At 43.5% G+C, this 27,433-nt stretch overlaps 1 protein-coding gene across 1 annotated transcript; it reads right to left on the bottom strand.

Annotated features, from left to right (window-relative positions):
* Positions 1 to 8,509: 8,509 nt before the first annotated feature.
* rpn1 (ribophorin I) lies at positions 8,510 to 26,688 on the bottom strand. The gene is made up of 10 exons (XM_084316425.1): positions 26,316 to 26,688; positions 25,522 to 25,586; positions 24,495 to 24,801; positions 24,194 to 24,403; positions 23,900 to 24,092; positions 16,277 to 16,376; positions 14,634 to 14,772; positions 12,225 to 12,344; positions 10,310 to 10,555; positions 8,510 to 10,132 (listed from the first exon to the last, which is right to left on the bottom strand). Exons 1-10 carry the CDS (start codon positions 26,565 to 26,567, stop codon positions 9,950 to 9,952), a joined length of 1,815 nt encoding a protein of 604 aa, XP_084172551.1. The 5' UTR covers positions 26,568 to 26,688; the 3' UTR covers positions 8,510 to 9,949.
* Between the last annotated feature and the right edge of the window lie 745 nt (positions 26,689 to 27,433).

The following is a 27,433-nucleotide window of genomic DNA, read 5'->3' as shown; positions in this document are numbered from 1 at the left end:
GGGCAAAGACCCTCAATACTGTGGGAACTATAGGCCTATATCCCTGAGCAATTTGGAAGAAAAAGTATTAGCAAAAATACTAGCAAATAGAATAGAAGATGTACTACCAAGTTTGGTACACTCAGATCAAGTGGGTTTCGTGAAGGGGAGAAACTCAGCTGATAATATTCGCAGACTCCTACACATAATGTGGAAGGTTAGGAATGATGTAAAGTCTACAGTGGCCTTCTCATTGGACGCCGAAAAGGCCTTTGATAAGGTGGAGTTTGCATTTTTATTTCACACGCTAGAGCGCTTCAGATTCGGACCATCGTTTACTGGGTGGGTAAAGCTGTTGTACACAAATCCGATGGCCTCTGTCTTGACTAACGGGATCGTATCCTCGCCCTTTAACCTAGGACGGGGGACGAGGCAAGGTTCTCCGCTTTCTCCCCAAATGTTCGCGCTTTTCCTCGAACCACTGGCTATCACACTAAGGACTAATCAAGACATCAAAGGGGTAATAGCGGGACAGGTGGAACATAAACTATTTTTATATGCGGATGATATCTTATTGGTATCCAGCAATCCCCAAACAGCAGCTGGGGTCATTGGAACTGTTATCGAGTCCTTCTCAGAAATATCTGGATACACAATCAACTGGAGCAAGTCAGAAGCAATGCCTCTCTCTAAGTGCTGTCCCCCTGCTATTAGGAGGGGATGGCAGTTCAGGTGGATGCCGTCAGGATTGATATATCTAGGAATAAAACTGATCCCAGGTCTGAAAGAGATAGTACAAGCCAATATTGCCCCTATAATCGAACACGTTAGTGCTCTGACCCAGAATTGGGCCAAGATGAATATGTCCCTCCTTGGGAAGGTAAACTTAGTAAAAATTATATTGGCTCCCAAATTAAATTATATCCTATATATGCTGCCGCTGACCCTCCCGACTCAGTTACTCAAACAGTATGACAAGATAATTAATGTATATTTGTGGGGGGGCAAAAGGCCGCTATTTGGTCAGGCCAAAATGTGTGCAGCAAAGGAAGATGGCGGCTTATCCCTGCCTAAGCTAGACTGGTATCACTACGCGTTCTCACTCTCCCAGCTCTTCAAATTGAATCACACCTGCTGCCACACACCTGCTTTGGTCAAGATGGAGGAGGAAATGGTATATCCCTCATCTCTGGAATCCTTCCTGACACAATCAGACAGATATACCTTTTAAGAACCCTCTAATGGCGTTTGCCAGGGAAACTTGGAATCAGTCGCACAGGCTGACTAGTGATAGCCCATATCTAACTACAAGAGCCTCTATATGGTATAATAAAAAACTAAAGATTGGTAAGAAATCAGTCATATGGGAGGACTGGATTAAAAGGGGGATACATGTACTAGGTGATATAGCCGGGGAAGATGGGGTATTACCTTTTGAGGATATTAGAAAGGACTTTGGTATAGATAATAAAAACTTCTATAAATTCCTACAGATTAGACATTGTATATCGTCATCAATGGGAGGGCCAAAATGTGGCCCGATTACTGCAATTCAAGAAGATAAAGGATGGCGTAGGAAAGGCGGTGCGTCAAGATTCTATGATGTTATAAGGGAACACAATGCACCCAAGTTGGCGGTCTGAGGTTGAGCTGGGAGAACGATGTACGTGAGGATATTACTGAGGAAATATGGGAGAAGCTGGTGTCCAAATGGGGTAAATTCTTGCGGGAGGCACAATCACAACTTATCTTTTACAAAGTTTTAAACAGAAGCTATTGGACACCTAGTAAACTGGCCAGACTAAAATTAAGGGACAGTGACATCTGCTGGAGATGTGAGAAGGAGACAGGCACTTTACTACATATGTTATACGAATGTGAGAATGTCCGGAAAATGTGGGATCAAATTGTGATATTCCTAAGTAAAGTTTTGAATGTAAAGGTGAATAACTCCCCAATGGCATGTGTTTTGGGTATAGTACCGAAATAGATTAAACTGCCTAAATACAAGGGAATGTGGTATAGAATGGCCATGATATCAGGGTGTAGAATTGCATTACGACATTGGAAATCACCCATTGATATTACTTTTAAAGAATGGATGGAACTAATGTTCCGGACAGCATCATATGAAAGGGTAACATATAGAGTCGCAGGGAGAGAGGATATCTTTGCTGAGGTATGGGACAGTTTTCTACACCTGACTGAACGGTCTGGGGACGAATGATTAAGGTGGGGTTTCAGTATTATCAAAGATGAATGTGAAAAATGGGATCTGACCTGATGGTACCTATACTTTATATTGTATTATGTATGTAAATGCATAGATTGTATGTCCGGATGGTGTATCAATGGAATGGCCACTTTCTCTATCACACTCTCACATGCGCATATCTAGCCGCATACGCATGTCTAGGACACACATACTCGTATGTGTACATAACTGAATTACACACACTCATATGCACAAGGCTGAGATATACATGCCAGTGGCACACATACACGCATATACTCACTTGTAGGAAATAGGCATACACACACGTACATATACACATATTTGAAGCATAAGTTCTCACTTACACATATAGGGGTAGGGGATATACACGTACATATGGGACACACACACATACATAGCTGATACGCACATACATATACACACCTGAGATATATACTCACACATGTGGCAGAGACGTACATGGATACGAGACACACACAAAAGGTAGGATCACAGTCACGTATCTGAGAGATGCACACACACACACGTATAAGACATACACACATACTTACGTGAGACACGTACCCACATACACATATCTGAGACACACATTCATACATGTTCTCACGCACACCTACATATATCTGAGACGTGTCCTTTCACATGCACTACTGAGAAAGATGGCATCCCGATAGAAGATGCAGCACATACCTGCTCGCAGGTAGATCGGTCTACATGTAACGTATGTGCATCAGGGATATATATGCACAATGTATAGTAATGTTGATTTTTTTTGTATGTGCTTTTTTAATTTCCATGTCAGTTGTTAATATGTTTGTATGAGTCTTTTGTATGTTTTGTATGTTGTTACGAAAAAGAAAAAGACAAATCTTGGATGTTGCATATTATGCTGTGGAAAGATGTCTTGTGAATATTGGAAAGATTTGTGCAAAAATATATAAAAAAAAAGAAAAAAAAAAACATGATTTGTAAAAGTGTGAGGAACAAATTGCAAGGCACTTTGGATAAAAGCTGTTATATAACTGCACCATTTACCATTTAGATATGAGGACAAATAACCAACTAAAACACCCAAAATAACTAACTAAACTAATTCAAAGGTTTCCCCTCAAGCGAGAGTAGTTCAGTGAGACGAGTCTAGAGTTTAATTTCCTCCTGCTTTCAATGACTGTCCTTCATGACTTGGTTGCAGAACTGAAAGAGAGACTAGCAGGTGGATGAATGGATCTAATAGATATGAGTAGAGAGACATCAGGGATGCATGGACCTGAGTGTGTGTGTGTGTGTGTGTGTGTGTGTGTGTGTGTGTGTGTGTGTGTGTGTGTGTGTGTGTGTGTGTGTGTGTGTGTGTGTGTGTGTGTGTGTGTGTGTGTGTGTGTGTGTGTGTGTGTGTGTGTGTGTGTGTGTGTGTGTGTGTGTGTGTGTGTGTGTGTGTGTGTGTGTGTGTGTATGAGCGCCTGCATAATAATGGGGACAAGTGAGAGTGGTGGCTCTGTCTCAGTGATTTATGAGTGTTTACTGTTAAGGGTCTTCTGAGCAGGATATTGTTCTCTGACTGGTGACTTCTGCCTGTGCGTGCGCGCGCGCATGTGTGTGTGTGTGTGCGTGTGTGTGTGTGCTACAGATTAAGAGGGAGAACACATTAGGTGATTCCTCAATATAATCAGCCTCCACCACGTCATCAGATTTTGTGGATTCACCATCTAAGCCTTACTTGCTTTTTACTTTATTTATGAATTTATTATTATTATTATTATTATTATTATTATTATTATTATTATTATTATTATTATTATTATTATTATTATTATTATTATTATTATTATTAATTATTATTATTATTAATTATTATTATTATTATTATTATTATTATTATTATTATTATTATTATTATTATTATTATTATTATTATTATTATTATTATTATTATTATTATTATTATAAGTAGTAGTAGTAGTAGTAGTAGTAGTAGTAGTAGTAGTAGTAGTAGTAGTAGTAGTAGTAGTAGTAGTAGTAGTAGTAGTAGTAGTAGTAAATGGTGCATTTATATAGTGCTTTTGTCTAAAGCGCTTTACTATTTTGTTCCTCACATTCTACCCACATTTCACAAATTCACACACAGATGGCGGAAGCGACCATGCAAGGTGCCAACCTGCTCATCGTGGGGTTAAGTGTCGTGCTCAAGGCTCCCCTGACACACTGCCCGGGAAGAGAGGGAATTGAATCGGGAAACTCCTGATTACCAGACGACTGCTCCACCTCCTGAGCCACTGTCACCCCCAGTAGTAGTAAAAAAGAATAATAATAATAATAATTTAAAAAAATTATAAAAAAAAAAAAATATATCTAACCCTAACTTCTTCTTCTTCTAACTAACCTTACTGTTATGCACTTGTCCTAATAAACTAACCTACACTGTAGCACTCAACACTTTGATGAACATTGGAGTTCAGCTGATAGAGTTGTACCCTACAGAACTTGTAAGTCGCTTTGGATAAAAAGCGTCAGCTAAATGACTAAATCTAAATGTAAATGTAAATGTAGTAGTAGTAGTAGTAGTAGTAGTAGTAGTAGTAGTAGTAGTAGTAGTAGTAGTAGTAGTAGTAGTAGTAGTAGTAGTAGTATTGTAAATTCGTTCATTCTGGCATATAAAGTAAGAACACACTTTCACTGTAACACTGGAAAGATTATTATCAGCTTCAAGATCAAGAGGAACAATGACAACTCCCTCTGTCCCATAACGCACGCACGCACACACACACACACACACACACACACACACACACACACACACACACACACACACACACACACACACACACACACACACACACACACACACAATTGAGAAGCTGCCTGCAGTGTGCTTAAAAGGCCCTCCCCTGCCCCACACATACTCTCTCTCATTTTGCCAGAAGACACTGTTGGAGCAGTGTCTTCCCCAACCACCACACTTTACCCTTTATTCACAGTAGTTAGTTTTATTAATAAATATGTCATTTTTGGTTTAAACCTGGTTGTATGTGTCCATTTATGTTGCTTCCCTCTGAGCCAGGGTTGTAACACACACACAAACACATTTGAAATGTTTATTTATGTCCACATAAACAGAAGTACAAGGAGGCCTCATACAAAGGACATAAACAATGCGAGTGCAGTCAGAAAATGATGAAAGAACAGTCAGGTACAAGGTGCATGGACGGCAGAATCATGGGAAAAGGTAACAACGTCTCCTCCAAATTGAGCGGCTTCCTATAATTGCTGATACTGAGCAGTACCTGGCTAACTGCTTGGCCTTCCTTTTGGGGAGACCGGCTATTTGTAGGCCCCTCACAACCAACTTGCCCTAGGCTGCCAAAGATAAAAACTAGGAGTTTACATCTGTAGCCTAGCTGTGAGATGGTCTGCTGTAGCTGTTGGTATTTCAGCATTTTGGTTAGGAAGGCTTCTTCTAAGCTGTAGTCAAAAGTACAGCCAACCTCAAGAATGGACACCTCCCTAAGGTGTTCATTTACCACAAATACATCAGGGGTGTTAGCTGTAATATTATAGAACATGGAATCGTCACACACACACACACACACACACATTAACACACACACACACCCACACACAAAAACACACACATTAACACACACACTGCACGCACGCTCACACAAACACCATATGCATGCATGCCCATGCACACACACACACCCACACATGCACACACACAAACACACACACACTGCACGCACACTCACACACACACTGCATGCACACACACATGCACCCACACACTGCATGCACATGCACACACACACACACACACACACACACACACACACACACACACACACACACACACACATTCACACACCAACATGTCTTGGGTTTGCCACATCAGGATACAGTGCTGTTCATGAATTCCGGTTTAAACAGTATTCTGCTCGGCTCAGAGCAGCAGCTTTAACCGCAGTTCTCCTGAGACCAGTAATCACATCCCCTGTAGGAGGCAGCTGAGGCGGAACACAGACCTAGAACCCTAAGGAACGTATGGAACAAACCCTAACCCTACCATATACAAACGCAATGATGAACAACACTTTGTGAGAGTATATGGCTCTCCTTTACCTCCTATCCCACAAGGTGCTGCAATATTCTGAAGCACAGTCCACCTGTGGCTCAGGAGGTAGAGCGGTCGTCTGGTAATGGGAAGGTTCCCGTTTCGATCCATACTCCTCCCGGGCAGCATGTCAATGTGTCCTTGAGCAAGACACTTAACCTCTAATTGCTCCCGATGACCAGGTTGGCACCTTGCATGGTAGCCTCTGAGTGTGAGTGAATGAGTCAAATGTGAGGAACAAATTGTGAAGCGCTTTGGATAAAAGTATATATTATAAATGCACCATTTATCATTTACATCCTAAAATCTCATTGAGATGTATGGTAGACAATTTACATGTGCCATTAGAAGTTTGAGCACAAGTGGTGTGATGTAGCCCACATGAAGCAGATGAACACTTTTAGAATCCATGTTGTTAATGTTATTTGAAATTTACACATTCACATAGATTGCAATATTATTCTTTTCAATTTGATTGAATAGTGAACCGTGCGTAGATCCAAACCCAAATAAAGGTATGTCTCCAATCATTATTATTCTTAGCACAAAAAAGGTGTTAAAAAATCAACTTGGCAGGACAACTTTCACAAGGCCTTGAAGACACACTGCCTTATGGGGGAACTGTAGGTACAAATGGTACATTTTATATAGCAGCTTTTATCCAAAGCGCTTTATAATTTGTTCCTCACATTCACCCATTCACACACTGATGGCGGAGGCAAACATGCAAGGTGCCAACCTGCTCATCAGGAGCAGTTAGGGGTTAAGTGTCTTGCTCAAGGACACTTTGACACGCTGCCCGGGAGGAGCGGGAACTTCCGGGGAACAACTCACGTAGGCCTCAGGTGAGCTTCTGCATTATGGTGAAGGAGGCGTGGAGTCAGGCAGCTGAGAGAAAATAGCAAATAATATTATCCTACGATGATCATGCTTGATACAGTATGTCACTCATTACACCTACAGTATGGAGCGTTTTTTTTTTTTTTTTTTTTCATATAAAGAAAGCAGTTCTCTCTTAATGGAAAACAGGATCATTTCAAAATGTCCATATGACCCCAAACACATGTTCTAAATCTATATTGTTCAGTACAGCAGTGGATCAGAGCACTCTGTAATGGACAATACTTTAGTATTCAATCCACATGGACAGTGAGACTGCATAGTGCTTATTTGGGTTTGTTTGACACAGCCAGTCCCAGTGAGGTGGAGGCGACAGTCTAAGCCTGCTGTGAGAATGAGTCGGCTGCTCTGAATCTCCACTCAGGCACAAACAGACCAACAAACACGCCATTGTGTGGCCTTTTACCAGCACCAAGCATCAGCGCTAACAGACATTGTCTTTGCTTTCCTTCGTTGTGTATTTTCAGAATGATTATTGTATGGCACATACAATATGTTAACGTTATCATGGCAACTGGACTGGGGTCTGTTATTATAGACCAGGAAGTGACCTGTTACGACCCCTGATGACCTCGGAGGGAAAGCGGTGACCTCGGGCTGACCCTCACGTCGTCTCCGGTTTGGCCCGGTCTGTGGACGAGGCGGGTCGGCTACTCTTGATTATTGAGGAGAGGTTGTTAGGCGGGTCTTTCTCTACCAGCCTGCCGCCAGTCTAGAGTTCAACAATGAGTTGGAAATTCCCTCTTAAGCATCAAGGTATGAAGTCATGGTGGAAATTGTGCCCATTTCTCTATTGTGATCTTTGAAATACATGACTTTAATAGGAGGCTAGATGATCATTTTCTCTTTCTCTAAGTCGAGACAGTGCATTTCCAAGAAGTTGTGACTAAAAAAAGAATGCTGCTTGTGATGCATTCATTTCTGAATTATTGAGATATAGCTGGCTAGGAGAATGGAGCAAGTGCGCCCTCTTGTGACAACGCAAGGCTATTGCTTCCATGAGTATCAAACCAATGGGGGTTAAATGTCAATAGCTTTCAGAGACCAGAAACATAGCAACATTGTTGCTCAATTAAATAAGCCTCCTCTACTTTTACTGGTATAAGCAATTTTATATCCCACTGCATTCATTTTGAAGCGCTCAGATCTGCATGTTCTTCCAGAGCTGATGACAAGTATCCAGGGAGAACGATATTGATTATTCAAGTCAAACCAGCTAAAGAAATTATTCCTTTACTCGGATATCCGATTTCTTGTTAATCAATGTATGATAATAACAACTAAAGACAGTTTTTTTAGTTTATTTTATTTCAAATTTGGTACATTTCCCCATCATTTCATTGTTCCTTGTTCAACATACCATCTAATCTCATGTATTCACTAATCTCATGGAGAAAACAGACTTGCAAAAAAACAAAAACCTTAGAGGGACGAGCAACCATTTGAAATCATTCAAGAGGGTGAAAAAAATACAAAAAGAGTCCAGATTTTAACATGTAAATGACTGGGTTTTAAACAAGTAGCCAAAAGAACAAACACTGCCATGTTAGTTATGACAGAGCAGCTGTACAGCTTAGTGCATAATGTGACCTCATGCTCCTTGCTAGGTAGACACAAAGGCACCAGTGTGTGTGTGTGTGTGTGTGACGCACCTACAGCTAGCTACATGAACACTATGTAACTGATGCCTGGGCCGCAGGATGGACAAACTCAACTTCTCATTCATATTAGGGTCGGGATCAATTCAGCCAAATGTAAATACAAAACACAGATTGTAGTTTATTGGCTAACGATTGAACATCCATTCTTTATCATTTGTTAGTATGCCAAACGTTTCCCAATACTTGAATAGAGGGAAAATCACATCTTGAACTGAAAGTGATTTTACCCTAAGCCTGGCGTAAGTGTAAGTGCAAATGTGTGTACAAGTGCCTGTGTGTGTGTGTTTGTGTGTGTGTAGAGTTCCCATTAGCCAGTATTTACCGGCCATTGGCAGACTAGAATTTAAATAAGCCGGAAAATATAAATCTTGGTGGCCATCGTGGCAGGTTATTTAATTATAATTTTTATTACATGGCCTGTGGTGAGTGAGTGGCAGCTGTGTCTTTACCGAATGCATAGACGACCACTGCCCTCCTGTGGCACACATTCACAAGTTCGACAAACACCGAAGCCTCGACAGGGGTGACGGGAACGGCCAAGCAGACGTCCCTTACAAATCAGGTCAACAGTGGAGAGGAACAAGAGGAATATGCAGAAAACAAACTGATCTTTCAGCGAGGTAACAAGTAGAGTACACAGAGCTACACCACGCTCACTAATCGTGTTAACGTCAGGTAGCGTAACGCTAACAGAGATTGTCCAAATGAGTTCGTCTGCCAACAAAAATATTGTTACTTAAGAAAACAAATGTATTCACAAAACGGATCACCGTTCAACGACAATTGATGACTCCTGTGACCAATGAGTACTTATGATTACTTCCCCCAACAATAAGTACTTATGATTACTTCCTCTAACTACATCCTCATGCATCCCTCTATGACCGCACGTATATATTACAGGATAATGGCCGTTCGTTTTTTTCATTGGCCACTTTGGCGAACCAAAAAGATTGCTAGCGGAAACTCTGTAAAATACAGTATTCATATGAATGGTCACATGTCCATCTACGTATTCAGGGCAGGGCGTGTGTGGATGTATGCCAGTGTGTTACAGGGGGTAGATGTTTACAGTGCATCCAGCAGACTGTCGATGCGGGACACCAGCTCTTGCCTCTTGCCGGCCAGGGTCTTCTCGCTCTCGATGTAGGCCTCCTTCTTCACCTTGCCGGCCACCAGACGCTCTGCCTCCTGGCAAGAACGACACACCAGGTCCTTCACCTGCCCGTCCAGCTTCTGAACCTCCCCAACCTGAGAGCAGACAGGAGGAGAGTGAGTCTCACTACTACTACACCACCTAGTAATGGACCAATGCAGTCCATTCTCAAAATGAGTCTTCACATATCTGAACGTACTGCAACGATCGATTAGTCACCCAAGAGTGGGAATCCTCCTCAATAACAAAGTATCTTTATCACACACACACACCTTCTCTGCCAGGTCGGAGCCCTCTGCCTTGAGGCGCGCCTGCAGGGAGCTGATGTCGTTTGTGAGGGTGCGGTGATCGGCCTCCAGGGTCTTCCGCCCGCTGTTCAGAGCTCCCGTGTCGCGGGACTGTTTATAACGGTTCACCACCTCGTCCATGTGGCGGTAAAGACCCAGGCGCTTGTTCACCAGAGTCAGAACCTGCTCTGTGATGGAGGCCACCTTCATACGGACCTCAGCTGCTGGGTCCTGAGAGAAGGGGGAAGAACAGACTTTAGAGAGGAGGGAGAGATGAGGAGAGTGAGGAGAGTGAGGAGAGGGACGAGAGGAGAGGGACGAGAGGAGAGGGATGAGGAGTGACCAGAGGAGTGACGAGGAGGAGTGACGAGGAGATGAGTGAAGAGGAGATGAGTGACGAGGAAAGTGACGAGGAGAGTGACGAGAGAAAAGTGACGAGAGGAGTGATGTGAGGAGTGTGATGAGAGGAGTGATGAGTGACGAGAGGAGTGACAAGGAGAGTGAGAGAAAAGTGACGAGGAGTGACGTGAGGAGTGTGATGAGGAGTGTGACGAGAGGAGTGATGAGGAGAGTGAGAGAAAAGTGACGAGTGACGTGAGGAGTGTGATGAGGAGTGTGACGAGAGGAGTGATGAGGAGAGTGAGAGAAAAGTGACGAGAGGAGTGACGTGAGGACTGAGGAGTGATGAGGAGTGTGACGAGAGGAGAGTGATGAGTGACGAGAGGAGAGACAAGGAATGAGAGAAAAGTGACGAGAGGAGTGACGAGGAGGGATGAGATGAGTGACAAGAGGAGTGTGATGAGGAGCCTGAATGAGCTTTAAATTCCAGTATTTCTAACAGCTCTGAAAGAGAATTTAGACCTTATTTGGGTGCAAGCGTTCACAACAACATTTTATGGGCCCCCACAGGTTTCACGGTCCATGGAGCAGCCTCAGATTATACGCCTTGCTGACATAACAAATCACAAGGTTTTGATTTCTGGCTTCATGGGAGAGATGCATGCTCACAAACGTTGACTGAACTGTCCTGGGGCACAGGAAGAACATGAATTATAAAGTGTATGGCATTTCCCTTTAAGATCTAGAGTGAGGCAGTCAGAGGGTTGCAACACTCTGCCAACATCCAACCTATCCAGGTTCTGCCAACATCTAACCAATCAAAGTTCGGCCAACATCTAACTTTTAGAGAATGTTAATCAAAATTGCAGCTTCATGTTAACACTGTATCATCATGCAGTCCAAAGTGATGAATGTGAAATGCATTACTTAACATGTGATTATTACCCATTATTACTTAAAGGTCCCATGCATTATAAATGGCCTTTTCCAGTGTTTAGCATTGTTTGGGGGATTATATCAATATCAATGTGGTCTGTGTCTCTAATTATCATATTGCCTCATCAGTCTAGTCTCGAGTTCACGAGATCTTCCCTCACTCAACTAAGCCATTCTGATTCGACCGTTTTGCTGACGTGAATACTACTGGTTGTAGTCACCGCCCACAATTCGCTCAACAACAGAGCAGTGAAATTACTTCCTCAAACAGAGGGTGCGACAGACAGCAGAGAACAAGCAAGGGAGAGAGAGATAGAGAGGGAGAGAGAGAGAGAAAGAGAGAGGGACCGCAGCGCAGTCGGGAGCACTCCATATCACTGTCAAAATATCTTTGCGCACGCCCGTATTCCGATCCGTGCAATAATATTCACACAGGTATATATTGTCATTTGAAACAAGTTATCAATGCATTGTCCCATGGGATTATTATTATTATATATATACATATATTATTATTTCCATAAATATATATATCTCATATAATTAAATAATAATAATAATGTGACTGAGAACACAAGGAAAGGGATACTAGACCAGTGCAGGCAGAGATACAATGACTATGTACCTTGGTGATGGCGAAGTCCAGGCGTACGTAGATGATGACAGTGAAGAAGAGGATGTAGAACGCCGCTACCACTAGCAGAGGCTCCTGAAGCATCACGACCTTGTTGAAGGTATAATGGACCTGGTAGAAGAAAGAAACAACATTCACTACATCCTTTAACATCAGCATCGTCAAGACCTGGAGCTCACATCAGAGGTGTGTACATTCATAGTGTGTAGTTCCATAGTATAAGTATTTATAGGCATATTTTCCAGCATCTTTCATGGTGGGTTATCAAGGTTTTCCAGCATCTCAATGCATAAAATGATATGAGATTATATTTCTCCCCAAACACTACAAACTCTGAACGAAGTGGTATTTTTCTTAAATTGTGAGATTAATGGTTTGATCAATATAATGAAGGGAATAGTCTACCTAACTAGGGACAAGCTTTTTAACGATGTACTCGATTAGTCGTGGAGGGAAATCCATTTGTAGAACACATCTTAAAAAGCCTGTCAGCAGCAACAATGCACAGCAGTACCAACGGCTCATTCTGACTCGGTTCTCTCTGTGACCCGGGGTCGTGGAAACCCATATACTATAAGGGCTAGATCCACAAAGAATGGATTGCACAGAGCAAGTTGCACCCTTACTTACAATTCATTATGAATTGAAAATGAGAGACCCTGATGTAAACAAGACAAGTCTTTCTCTGGTCTGCATCCCCTTAACACATTCCCCGCCAAAAAACGGCTTACGACAGGTTTCAAGTTCATGCGAATTCTGCCAGATCACAGCGTACGACGTTATTCTGATCATATTTCATATTTTCGCCATAGTATTCATATTTCACTCACTGAGCCTTGGCTGATGCTGTGGGATTCAGCACAACTCTGCAATGCTTCAATACTGCCACCTGGTGGATGATCGGCGAGTTGCCAAACCGGATATGCCCGTTGGAGCTCAGTGCGTCTGCCTAATCCGTCCGGCCACTCGTATATCGTCGCGGGACTCAAGACACACACCGTGGATATGGATCGTTGCCATAACTCAATAATCTACATGATTTGGGCGTGTATTAGTAATATACAAACCGGAAATGGATCGCCTCGATCGCCATCACATAACTGGGATCTGTTTGCTCCACTCTCATCACTCAACGGTAAGAGGAGACTGACGTGAGTTTCAGCGTTTTTGTTTATCATTATCGATACAAACTGCTCTGATCTATACATCACCCATACTACATAAATCATTTAACGACTATCACGGAATTATAAACGACCCCCCCCCCCCCCCTCCGTTCACCCGCGCATGATCAGTCATAACGTTTAGGACCATGTACAGCTGACATTTTTAATATAGCGTCGATCGGCAACAAATGGCATTTGATAATGTATATATGCATTTATGCCTATATCTCACGTTCTAGGAAAAACTGCAGAAAACGATAAAAACTTATTTATACTACGGTATTTTCGTATGAATGTGTGAATGAAAAAGTAAAACGTTCCTACATCCTGAACAATAGATAATCGATGTTGAATGGGCCATAGTAATGTCAATTTAGCAATACAATTAAAAAAGTTATAGCCCTGCAAAGAAGGTAAACATCTCTAGACTTACAGTGCTGGCAGTGATCAAACATTGATGGATATAAGCGTGGCAGAGAATGTGTTAACAATTGTGTGTATTGAGCCATACTGTATTGAACCCATACTTCACCCATAACTTCACAAGACTGAATACTAGAGAACAGATGACATGTTACAACAATGGCAGAGGATTATTTGGATTTAAACACAGTAGCAGTTCAACTGGAGAGGAGCTCAGATGATCAGTCCGGAAAAGTATGTTTATTTTTTTTATTTGATCAGCTGTGCCTGTGAGTCCGGCGTGGGAGAATGTTGGTGTGTTTGTTGGCGTGTGTGTCGGCGACGCACGTGTGTGTGTGTGTGTGTCTTTCCATTGGTTTCATTTGGTTAACATTATTGGGCGAACAAGAAAACAAAAGAAAACTGTAAAATTGTAATGACCCTGCAGCTGTTCCAATGTAAATGTGCCTTCCTCCGTGCACTTTCACCCGCTCTGAAGTCGGACTCGGTGTGCCCGGCCACGCACGCTGTTCTCGCACGGAACCCGCGAGTGCCTGCATGTGCGACTGGTGCGTTTGCGCTGTGAGGCGTATTCTTCGTATGGCTGCACGTACCGCACCGTGACGGCCGTACAGTAAATTCACGGGACGAATACACGTACAGTTACACGCCTACTCTCTACCTATAACACTATAAGTGTCTCTCTACCCCCTCACCACAGCGTGCTGGACACTATAAGTGTCTCTCTACCTATAACACTATAGGTGTCTCTCTACCCTATCTCACCACAGCGTCCTGGACACTATAAGTGTCTCTCTACCCACTCTCTCACCACAGCGTCCTGGATGTGTTGCTCCACCAGGTTGTTCTTGGTGGCTATCAGCACAGGACGTCCCCACGTGTCCAGGTAAGTGTAGTGCAGCTGGTCCGGCAGGCGGGCGATGGGGTAGGGCGTTTCCACGTGGATGTTTCTGATGATGAGGGGGACATTAGGACCAGTCAGCACAGAGACGTACAGGAAAAATGGATCGATTGCATTTATTTGACGCTTCGTCTTCACAGTCTAATTTACAGAAAAGGTTAATAAATCTTTGTCCTTCGTGGTCATTTGACCACATTCAAATGCATATTCAAACGTAGATATATATATATATATATTTTTTTTTTTAAAGCTATAAGGATTGTACATCATGCTGGTTATAGAGATCATACCAATTTTTTTAATCAAACTCTGAAATGTAAAGATTTGGTTAAATTCAAAGCTGCACATTCATTTAAAGTAACACAAAATATGGTCCCTGGCAACATACAAAAAATTTTCAAGGGCAGAAATGGGGTTATAATCTAAGAGGGAAATTGAATTTAAAACAATCTATTGTCCGTACAACTCTCAAAAGCAAGTGCATCTCAGTTTGTGGGGTATCCATTTGGAATGGCCTTGATGTAGCAATAAAAACAAGTAATAATATTGAAATGTTTAAATTAGGGATGCTCGATAGGCTTTTTTACCGATAACGATACAGATATTGTCCAACTCTTCATTTCCGATACCGATATCAACCGATATATGCAGAGTTTCCCCCCCCAAAAACCTGAATAATTTCAGGTAATTAACATTACATATCTCTTGTCGTGGAATTAACACAACATTATGCATACTTGACAATAAAAAAAAATCTGAATATGTTCTTACTTGCCTGGGTAAATAAAAATAAAATAATCTTTTTTTGAAAACCGATAATTTCCGATATCACATTTTAATGCCAATATCGGCTGATAATATCTAACAAGTATAAGTTAGAGCTTGAAAATAACGTGAACTAGTATTTCTGTAATTATTTATTTATCTTTTGCTGTAGTGGATAGGTATTTTTTATATTGATAGATAATTTATTACATATTAATATGATATTGTAAGGAAGGGGCAGGACCAGATAAGCTTCGCTTCTTTCTGTCCCTTCTCGAACAAAACCATTCATCTTGAGCTATGTTGATTATTGCTTCCATGTCTAGGAATATATATTTTATTTGTATTTTTTTTGTTTTGTTATTTTTTGTTATTACAAATTTGTGTGTTTATGGTTGAAAATGTTCGAGATAAATAAAGATCAAATCAAATAGATTGCATAATTTTACTGTCTATTCTATTTTACTAACTATTTTATTGCACTGCACTATTTTACTCTGTGTACTCTTTTATTACTGTCATTTCAAAATTGCCATAAAATCAAACTGTAACAAAGAGGCATATTAAGATGTTAAATACTAATATGAAAAACTATGATTTAATGTTCTATGCCTTACCTTGACCATGTCTATTTTGTTGCCATCTATTTTATGCTAGTTCAATACTTATTTTATGTCTGCCTGTCTTTTTTTTTTGTTTACTGCTGTGAAGCAGTTTGAGCTGCAATTCTTGTATGAAAGGTGCTATACAAATAAAGATCATTATTAGATACATGTGAAAACACTCACTTGGCGCCCTCTGGCAGGATGAGTTTAACAGTGAGGGAGTCGATGACCTGGTCATCGTACACATGGTCCACCAGCCTCATCTTCAGAGCATACTGGTCACCTGGGGGACAAAACAATTCACCTATATGAAACCCTGCCCTCTTTTTTTATTGATCCTCCAATCACAACTGCGGCCTTAAGTTTGTCCGAGGACAGTTGTGATTTGAGATGAGGTCCATGTCTACAACACATTTATGAAAATTCTCTGCGTCTGACCCATGCAGCTTGTTATCATGTATGAAACGAGGGAAATAAGTGTAGTATATGGCGTGGTAATAGCATCTCTACACCCATAGGCACAGATAAGAACAAATATGGGGCCCTTATGACAGCCACAGTGGCTCAGGAGGTAGAGCGGTTGTCTGGTAATAGGAACCTTCCCAGTTCGATGGTTGCCTCCGCCTTGAAGGTGTGGGTGAATGTGAGGCACAAGTTCTTAAGCGCTTTGGATAAAAGCGCTATATAAATGCAGTCCATTTACCTTATCTTTATAATTATCTTAAATTTACATTATTTGGTTTACGTCAGGAGCAAGGCGTCTTCTACAATGTGAAAGACTTTCGGTCAGTAAACATCTTTCAAGCGTTTCCACCGTGCATCAGTTATCCATATTGGCACACTGCTTTATCAATCCAGGGTGTGTTTGTTTTGTCAATCTGGGGCCCTGCTAGCAGGCTTCAGTTGAAACGGGTGAAACATAGCTACAGTATGTCTACACCTTTCCAAGTTATTCAACACAAGGTTGAACCACCAATATTTAAGATGTGGTCTACCTTGTGGTCTACCTTCACTACCACACTACCAAAGGGTTAACCCTTTCACTGCGACAATACAGAAGGTTAACCCTTTCACACCACAAACTAGGGTTAACCCTTTCACTACCACACTACAGAAGGTTAACCCTTTCACTACCACACTACAGACAGTTAACCGTCTGCACAGGGAACGCTGCTCTAGTGCCACGGTTCTTTTTGATGCATGCCTCTGTAACGGAGGTACCGCAGTATATCCACAGTCACGGGTACAAGTAGTGACGTGGCTGTGGATGGTAAGCGGTACTGCAAGTAAACTCACTCCCCAGAGGCATCCAGACCCGGAAGCAAGCAGTGAATTCACTTCTTGCTTAGTGGTCTGTGATGCCGCCCGCAACGCCGGTGTCCGGGGTTCAACTCCCACTCAGGGCGATCCCTTAACAGGGGTCGAATCGACTAAAACACAACGCAGACAAGATCACACCGGCTACATGTGGTGCCGTGACCCGGATGCCCTGGGTGGTGTGAGTTTAGTGGGGTGAGTGTAACGGAGGTACCGCAGTATATCCACAGTCACGGGTACAAGTAGTGACGTGGCTGTGGATGGTAAGCGGTACTGCAAGTAAACTCACTCCCCAGAGGCATCCAGACCCGGAAGCAAGCAGTGAATTCACTTCTTGCTTAGTGGTCTGTGATGCCGCCCGCGACGCCGGCGTCCGGGGTTCAACTCCCACTCAGGGCGATCCCTTAACAGGGGTCGAATCGACTAAAACACAACGCAGACAAGATCACACCGGCTACACCTCTTTCATTAGGCTCATAATAATGAATGGGGATGTACAGGGGTCATTTCAGAAATGCCTGTACTCTGTTTAGAATGACGTCACGTGCGCATACATGTTCCCTCGCGTGCACACAGAACAGATTATTATTATGCATAAATAGTAGGAAACATGTTTGTATAGGAAATTACTAGTTTTAGTTTAGTTTTTGTAAATATTGCCTTGAGAAGCTGAAGGTAGGAGGATGTAGCATTCAATATATAAAGAAATTATATTGTCAACAGATATGGGTGAAAAACAATGTTTTAAATGTAATTGTAGATACAATATTGTAATTACAATTTCTTTAATTGAATTAACTTAAACTAGAAAAGTAAATACAAACTAAATTAACAATGTAACTTACAGTTTACAGAAGGACAGTTTCCTTCTGAAGCACAACTTAAGAAATGTCTCATCCTTCCAGTCGGGACCAGTCACATAGTGTGAGCTCCACAGCTCAAGCAAACCCCCACAGGGCTTGTATTTTGGTTTGGCTCTTCTCGTTCTTTGTTATGCTATTGATATACTATTGTTATGCAAAGACAAGTAGCTAGATAAGTACCGGTACTTGGCGCACGGCAGACGAGTCGAGTGAAAGTTGTGAACGCATTTTTGTGCGCATGTGCGTGCTTCTGCTCAGAAAAGTGGTGGAACGACGTGGTACCGCATGGCATGAGCACTGCACCTCTGGGGATGTACTTTGGTAGAAAATAGTTCACAAAACTGCTCAGTGTATTATCCTCCTAAGTAACCGAGTCATGATTTCTAGAAAGAGACGTCGCTTGAGTTTTTCAAATGAATTTCCTTTGAGCGCCACAAGCCACACGCTGAGTGACATTCAGCTCCATTGCATTGGAGTGACGGCAGATATCTCTATTGCAGATATCTTAGTCTACATCAGATATCTCTACAGCAGATATCTCTACAGCAGATATCTCTACAGCAGATATCTCTACAACAGATATCTCCAAAACTAAGCAAATCACACCAAAAAGATCTGGGTGGATAGATAGCACTCTTGAAGAGCCCCTTTAAACTCAACCCATCTGACCCCAAAATAGAGATGAAAAAAATATATATTTTGTGACTATATTTTTCAATGCTTTCCCCAACTAGGGCTTTGGTGTAAACCACGTAGCTAGGAGGACAATATCTATTCTTCTTGTATACAACCATGTTGAGTCACATACAATCAGTTTTCCGCCTCTGGTTTTTGAAGGTTAAATTTAAGGTCAAATTAAACAAAACGGAAAAATAACTGACTAACTCACTCGCCAAGAGTCACAATACTGAGGTCCTTTCAATCTCACCATTATTACACTATCGCCCTCCAGGTCCGCTCGATCACTTCCCAGATGAGCTGGACATGCTTCTAAGCTCCTTACCAGAAGATGGTACCACCCTCCTTCTAATGGGTGACTTCAACCTGCCCGTCAGTCGGACACAGTGGTCGCCCTCCTACAAACCTTTGACATGACTCCCACTGTCATGCCTCCCATTCACAAAGCAGGCAACTCCTTGGATCTCATATTCTCCCGTAACTCCATCATTAACACCACGGTAACTCCCCTGCATGTATCAGACCATTCCTTCATATCCTTCTCACTAACTCTCATGCTTAACCGAAAGCCCTCCACTCCCAACTCAAACCGTCTCAGTCAGACGCAACATGCCCTCTCTATCCCCCTCCACCCTCTCCTCTGACATACTATCTGGCTCTGCTCTACCTTTGAGTGACACCTTCTCTGCTCTCCCCCCAGAAATGGCAAACTCCACCCTCCTCTCAGCCTCCTTCGACAAGCTCCGTCCCCTCGTTGAGAAACCTGCCCACCGCTCCCTACCCAGTCCATGGCTGATGGATGCAGTGAGAGAACAAAGACAGGCCCTGAGAACGACCGAGAGGAAATATAGAAAGTCACGCCTCACTGCTGACATCGCCACACATCACAACCTCTTGTTAACATTCTCCACAACCATTACTACTGCCAAAGCTTCCTTCTTTCACCATAGGATCAAGGCCTCTGCCAAGAACTTCGCAAACTGCATGCTACCATGTCCTCCCTCCCCCCCCCCACCATCTCCCTCTGCAGAAGACTTTGATCTTCTTTGAGGAAAAAGTGGAGAACATCCGCAGCTCATTCTCCCAACCCCCACCCATTCCAAATCGAGAACCTCATCCTTCACTCTGTCATCTTTCTCTCCCATTACAGAAGCTGAGACCCTGACACTGGTAACGTCGAACCTTCCCACTACATGCCAGCTGGACCAGTTACCTCCCCACTCCTCAAGACCATAGCACCAGACATTCTCCCATTCCTAACTGCAACCATCAACTCCTCCCTCAACTCAGGGGTGGTCCCCACCTCCCTAAAAACAAGCCGGTCACACCGCTCATAAAAAAACAACCTTGAACCCCACAGTCATAGCCAACTATCGTCCTGTCTCTCTTCTCTCCTTCCTTTCTAAAACACTTGAATGTGCTGTATCCAACCAACTCACTGATTATCTTACAGAATGACCTCCTGGACTTAGACCCTAACCAGTCAGGATTCAGGACTGGTCACTCCACAGAAACGGCCCTCACTGCGGTCACAGAGGCACTTCACTTGGCAAAAGCGAAAGGCCTCTCCTCTGTCCTGATTCTCCTAGACCCATCTGTAGCCTTCGACACAGTCAACCATCAGATCCTCCTCACGTCTCTCGCAGGAATGAGAGTGGCTGGCTCTGCGCTGACATGGCTGACATCATACCTCAATGACCGCTCCTACCAAGTGTCATGGAGTGTCCCCCAGGGCGCGGTCCTTGGACCCCTTCTCTTCTCCCTCTACACTAAATCTATGGGTAACATTATCACGTCTCATGCCTTCTCGTATCATTGCTAACTTCCTCTCCTTCCCTCCCTCAGATATCTAGGGCTGACCTTCGAAGCTTTTTTTGGCAATCAAAGCTTCGGGGCCGAGCTTCGATTTTAATTCGAAGCTTGGGGGGGAAAAATAATAATATATATATATATACATATTTTTTTATCTTATGTTGTGAGACTTGTACAGCACTTGGTAAACTTTGTTGTTTTTAAATGTGCTCTATAAATAAAGTGATTGTATTAATTAATTAAGTAGCCCCTTTCGTGACTGACGCAGCCAACAAGGTTTCACTCGGCTGCGCTGCCTGGGTGCAGTGGGGCTGCTTTCACAGCCAACGACATGACATAATTATGTTGCAACCTTCGTCTATCAAGCAAACAATATTATATTTAATTTATAATTAATTATATCAGACAATGCACCTACAAAAGCAGATGATTACAATTAAATTAGCCAACTTGGTAACACATTAGTCATAGCAGCATAGGCATAGCCTTATTAATGTTTTGTGTGGCGTCGCCGTCATGTACAACGATACTTACGTTTTTTAGGTGATTTGACAAAGTTGTTGTAGAGTTGTGATATGCCATTTTCTTCTGGCATATCTGGCACTCGGCTTTTTGGGCATTGTCTTTGCATATTTTAAAGTGTAACCAAACGTCTGCTGCACAGGTCCTTGTTTTCAACACAGATAATCTCCACGTGCTTGTTGTAGAGAGGTGGAGTCAAGGCGCCGCTTACTTTCGTTTCATTGGAATGGAGGCGGGAAGGCACCGCTTACTTTTGTTTCATTGGAATGGAGGCGCAAGATTTTGGAGGCAAAAAAAAATTCATCGAACAAAGCTTCAAAGTATTTAAGACAGCCCTACAGATATCCACATCCGAGCGGATCATGGCCTGGACATCTCCGCCTGGATGATGTCCAACCACCTCAAAATGAACCAAAGCAAAAGAGAATAGCTTCACCTGCTGGCCAAATCATCCCCCAACAGACCTTTCCATCACAGTCGAGAATTCAACGGTGACCGCGTCCCCGACCGCCAAGAATCTTGGTGTTGTCGTTGACGACCAGTTGAACTTCTCCGCTCACATCGCAGCGACAACCTGAACCTGCAGATTCCTCCTGAGCAACGTCAGAAGGATCCGCCCCTTCCTGACAGAAGAAGCCACCCAACTCCTTGTCCAATCAACAGTCATCTCCCGCCTCGACTACTGCAACGCACTGCTTGCTGGCCTTCCGACCACTGCCACCAAGCCTCTTCAACTTATTCAGAACGCAGCGGCCCGCCTGATCTCAAACCTACCGAAGTCAGCCCATGTCACCCCACTTCTCAGGGACCTGCACTGGCTCCCCATGGCCGCACAAATCCGCTTAAAGGCCCTCAACCTGGCATATCGTGCGGCAAAGGGAACGGCTCCCGCCTACCTCCGGTCAATGGTCTCTAACTACACACCCTCAAGACTAGGAATGCACCAATCCGATATTGGTATCGGCTACCGATATCAGTAAAATAGCTGGATCGGGTATCGATAAAAAAAAAATAAAAAATCTGATTTTTTTTAATAATAAATAGATATAAATGTACTGAATGGTTATTTCTTCTATGTGTTCATTTGTTACATTTAGTTTCACTAAGTTAGGAAAGTAATGTTTTAAGTCAAGCCTGATGTTGCCTTGCACAAAAGAATGATCCCAGTCGAGTAGGGTATATCTGCAGAGCCGCAAGCCCAATGTCTGGGCGGGGCTTCTACCGTTTGAGGCGGGGCTTCAGGGCTTGTGCTCTGTTTGACTGTGCATGGGCGGGGCGTCGAGGCTTGTACCTTGTCTTGTTTCCTGTAAAACCCGGAAGTAGTCCGTTTGTGCAGTTTATTTTTAACCCTAACCTTAACCTTGCCAAAATCGACATCTCCGTGGTCGGGCGGGAATGTGTTATTGAATGTAAATTGACTGACAGAAGAAATGGAAGCTTGCAAGATGTAAAATATAATAGCTATTTTAGAGTCACAAATGGTAATCTAATGGGTTTTTAATTGATGACCACTTGTAAGGTCATTATGTTACAAAGAAGCTGAAGCTTTTACTTTAGAAATAAGTCTTTCTGGGTTGTCACCAGCTTGGCTGGCCGTCTGCACTGATACAATTGGCTGTATCAGAGGGTGGGAGAAGCTGGCGGGGTGGGTCCGGGTCGTTGTAAACAGCGACTCCTACAGTTCGGTCGGGGCGCCTGCTAAGCGCGGATTGGACGTGAGGGGGATAGTGTGGTCCTCCCACACGCTACGCCCTCTCAATGAGAATCCGCGCTGCCAGGTGAAAAGAAGCGGTGATTGGCTGGACGTGTGTCGGAGGAAGCACGTGGTAGCCTCCACTCTCCCAAATGATCTGACTGTGGGGGGTAAAGCGCAGCGACCAGGAAGGGACTGGGAATTGGCATACGACTAACATTGGGATGGGAGAAAATCGGAGGAAAATGGAGGGGGAAAAAGACCAATAATTAAAAAAAAAAAAAAAAAACGTCTTTCTTTTGGTGTGAAACGGAAGATGGTGGAGTCTACCTTTCTACCTGTGAGTGATGATGGTGATGTGTTCTATATGAATGCATCTGCTCAGTCTCCACTGCATCATGAGGCTCCGAGATGTATTACAAACTGATCTCTTACTCACCAGTGTGTTTAGAGAGTGAACTGGTCTTATGTGCATGTCAGCTAACTGACTGGTATGTTCTGATCTACAGGGTCATTCTTGGTTATGGTTCCAATTTACTTATGGTCTCTTTTGAATTTGAACGATGGAAATTAAATTACAATCTCCGTTAGGACTTTCTGCACTTTGTTCCCAAAGTCCAAACAGAAATGGGAAACAAAGAAAGCTTTTATGTTTTCCTGCTTGGAACAATCTTCAGTCTGATCTTAAAACTCAAAGCATGGTGACCCTGAATGTATTTAAGGCTGATGGTGAAGCCTATTGTAACCAGATTGTCTGTGTGCAAATGTTTTATCTGATCATTTTGTAATGTTGTAGTGTTTATTCAGAAACTCTGTGTTGCTGCTATTCGTGGCCAGGTCTTCCTCGTCAAAACAGAGGTACATGCCAGGCCATGACGTTTGTGAATCGTTCCTCCCATAGTAATCAGTGATCCTACTTACCCAGAGTGTAGAGGTACTCGTAACTGGGGAGGTTGTAGCCGATGATGTAGTGAGTTTTCCAGCCACCGAACAACGGGAAGCGAGGCCTGACCTCCACTTCCACTGAGTCCTCCAGGATCTGCAGGTGAGACGTGGAGATGTTGCCGATCTCATCCCTGTAGTAAACATCCTGGGCAGAGGCAGGGAGGATGGTCTGGAGGACAGAGAAGGGGTGAATATCACAGGGAAAGAAATAATGTAACGCTACAATTCAGGTGATATATACAATTTCTTTTTTTAAACAAACAAATGCACCTTAAACGACTTGACGGATGAGATGCCGCTGTCAGATTGCCGCTGGTAATCATAACGGGAGAACGGTCCCTTCAGGAAGGCCCCTGTGTGCCTCAGGTCAATGGTCTCTTCCACAGCAATGTTGCCCCAGTGAGATACTTCAATGATGCGGGTAATGCTGCTGATGGTGAGGAAGGGAGAGTTGTTTTCGTAATGAATCTTCATGGTGTCCTACAAGAGAGAGACAAGACATTGGACGTTTTAACAAGCCATATTCTGGGAGTCTTATCTGATGCTCCTTCACGTCTGGTGCGGGTCTAACCTCGCTGAAGGGTCCGACGTCACGGAATGGCCCGTATTCAACCACCTCATCGTTCTTGCTGGGGTTGCCCAGCTTGGTGTAGCTCTCCACGGTCTTGGTGGACAGGCGCACGCGGGTGGTCTGGCTACGGGTGGGGTAGGGGGAGTACAGGTAGTGGTTCCCCTGGAAGACCACCAGCTGGCGCTCAGCCTGGGTGATGTGGCTAGGGAAGGGCTTCAGGACATGGCTCAACACAGTCTCCACCTTCACTCTCAGCTTAGCGCCCCCTGCCAGGCTGGAGGGCAACTGCACCTTGAAGAATGTCCCACTGTGGGACAAAAGGAAGAGATGACACTTTAAAACCACATGTGTCAAACTTTTCAGCCGGTCCGCAAACTTGAATTTGCTCATCGGTTCATTCTGGCCGGCTGCCCCTTCTCTTGCGACAGTGGCTCAGGAGGTAGCGCAGTCGTCTGGCAATCTGGAGGTTCCCGGTTCGATTCCCGCTCCTCCCGTGTGTCGATGTGTGCTTGACGATTAACCCCTAATTGCTCCTGATGAGCAGGTTGGCACCTTGCATGGTTGCCTCCGCCGTCGGTGTGTGAATGTGTGAGTGAATGTGTAAAATGTGAGTAACAAATTGTAAAGCGCTTTGGATAAAAGCGATATATAAAAAAGCAGCCATTTACCATCTTGCCCAAATTGAACTGACCTGCAACATGAATCAAGCGCACCTCTCTCACTGCACGAATGCAGTCCACTTTTCAAGCCAACGCAAAGATTGTTTGTAGTAGGTACGCAAACAGTAGGTATGCTCCCCCCACTTTGAAAATAGCACTACACTGTTTGTGGTTGAATAACTAATTGAAATCTAAATCTTTAAAAATGTATCAATAAGCCAATATCCATGAAGATGAGTTTCACACCACATGCCATGTATCCTTGTAGGTCTATTGCCTCTGGAAAAGATTGTCAACAATTTACATTTTTAGGTTGGATGGTTTATTCTCCCTAATAAACTGAATAGATGCATCCAAAACGTTATTACCTCTGTCCCTCTATCGTTATCTTCTTGAGCTCCAGAGTGCCATCCTCCTCTTCCTCGCCCTTCACCTGAGGAAGTACCATTAGCCACAGTTAGAACACGAAAACAAAACAGCCAATACTACTACAAGTCAAGCTCATGTGTGCATTGCATATTAAACATGGTGTGGTGTGCATGTAGCTTTTTTCATTGTCTGAAATAAATTACATGTTGCCATGGTAGAATTATATAGAAAAATGTTGTGTATTGGCGTGTGACAGTATTGGCGTGCATTGTAGCAGGGGGCGTGTCTCCACTCCCGGAAGTAGCAACCCAGCGCATACGTGTCATCCATTCAGCGACTGACACAACGTGCAGCATTGCGGAAGTGAAGATACCGCACTCGCAAATCTCATAAATTCCAAATGACTGTCAAATCAGTGGTCTAGTCAGTTTCAATTATTATTCCCACAGATGACTTACAAATGCATATCCCCAACACGCAATAGAATAAAGATTAAATGCATTTTAACGTTGGTTAGCGTCCCCTATCCGGGTTAGCTCCAAGTATGCAGAGTCTAACGGTACTAGCAATGAATTGATCGTTCAGTTATCCAAAATACACATTATTAGAGTTCATGATAACATCACGTTACTGATCCTTGTGCGACATTGGGTGTGGATAGTTTCCATTTGGGGAACGACCCAGATATGGCTGTTGAATTGGTGCAGGGCAGGCTAGTTTAGCTAACCTAGCTTAGCGAATTCCTTACAAGCCAAGACCTTGGAATTATTTCGTTCATTGATCCATCGCTTACCGAAGCTCCGACGTACGCGATGTTGTGTTCCAGGCCAGGCTCCACTGCCAGCGTGAAGCTGTGCACCGCAGAGTCCCCCTGGTTCGAGAGCAGGATGTCGGCGGTTATTTTCGCCAAGTGGGTGCTCAGGTCCACGGTCCTCTTCACCTCCTCGTTCACCAGCCCGCTGGCAGACACTTTAGAGCTCAGTGCGGCGAGTAGAAGAAGAAGGCAAGTGGAAACGCCAAAAAGGGGCATCTTCTTTCGAGTCATAGTTACAGGTAAAAATGTTTGGACAGAAAGTTAAAAAGAGAAATTGAGCTTGAGAAAAATGTGGAGCTGAAAGGCCGCGCGCCGCACGACACCAGAGCAAGGATGACGACGCTTCATTCAATCCGACGTGATGACGCAATGGCGCGGCGTATCTATTATATTTTTGCTCCTGTCCAATAGTATGCAGCTGCAGAGCCGCAGAGCCAGCGGCGCTCTCAGGGCCGCGCTATCGCTGTGAGGGCCGCTCAGCAGCGCCACTCACCCAATGGCTGAATTGGAGTATTGCAATGTGCGGGCACAGCTGTGAGATCCGCGCGAGGCCAGATATATTGAATGAATGCGTTTATTTATTTCGAACATAAATAGAAAATAAATAATAATAAAAAACTAGACAATTCCGGGGAAATTGTGAAAGTTTGGGTGATGCCTGTGCACCGCCGGAGAGGGTCTGTCTGTATTGTCTTTTTCCGGTCTTTCCACAGCAAAACGGTATAGGCAAGGCACCTTGGTTGAGAAATGCAGGCTTCACAATAAATAATAATAATATAAATAATATGTTTGGTAAGGCTGTCCCCGAAGCCTGTTTTTGGGATTCAAACTTCGTCAGGGTTCTTCGAACGGACCGAACCTTCGTTTTTAATAAAAAAATTAAAATAAAAAAAATAGACAATTAGACAAATATTCCGCACAGGGAAATTGTGAAAGTGTGGGTGATGCCAGTGCACCGCCGGCCAACAGGAGATGGTCTGTATTGTCTCTATGACAAACGGTTCAAAAGATACAAAAAGGGGGCGGGCCTAAGGATGCGGTCAATATAGACCAATGAAAGAGGATATCCCTACTGAGTACAATGGTACAACCCACAA

This window comes from Notolepis coatsorum (assembly GCF_963971535.1).
Source record: "Notolepis coatsorum genome assembly, chromosome: 6".
NCBI lineage: Eukaryota > Metazoa > Chordata > Actinopteri > Aulopiformes > Paralepididae > Notolepis > Notolepis coatsorum.
This window is presented reverse-complemented; position numbering and strand designations above follow the sequence as displayed.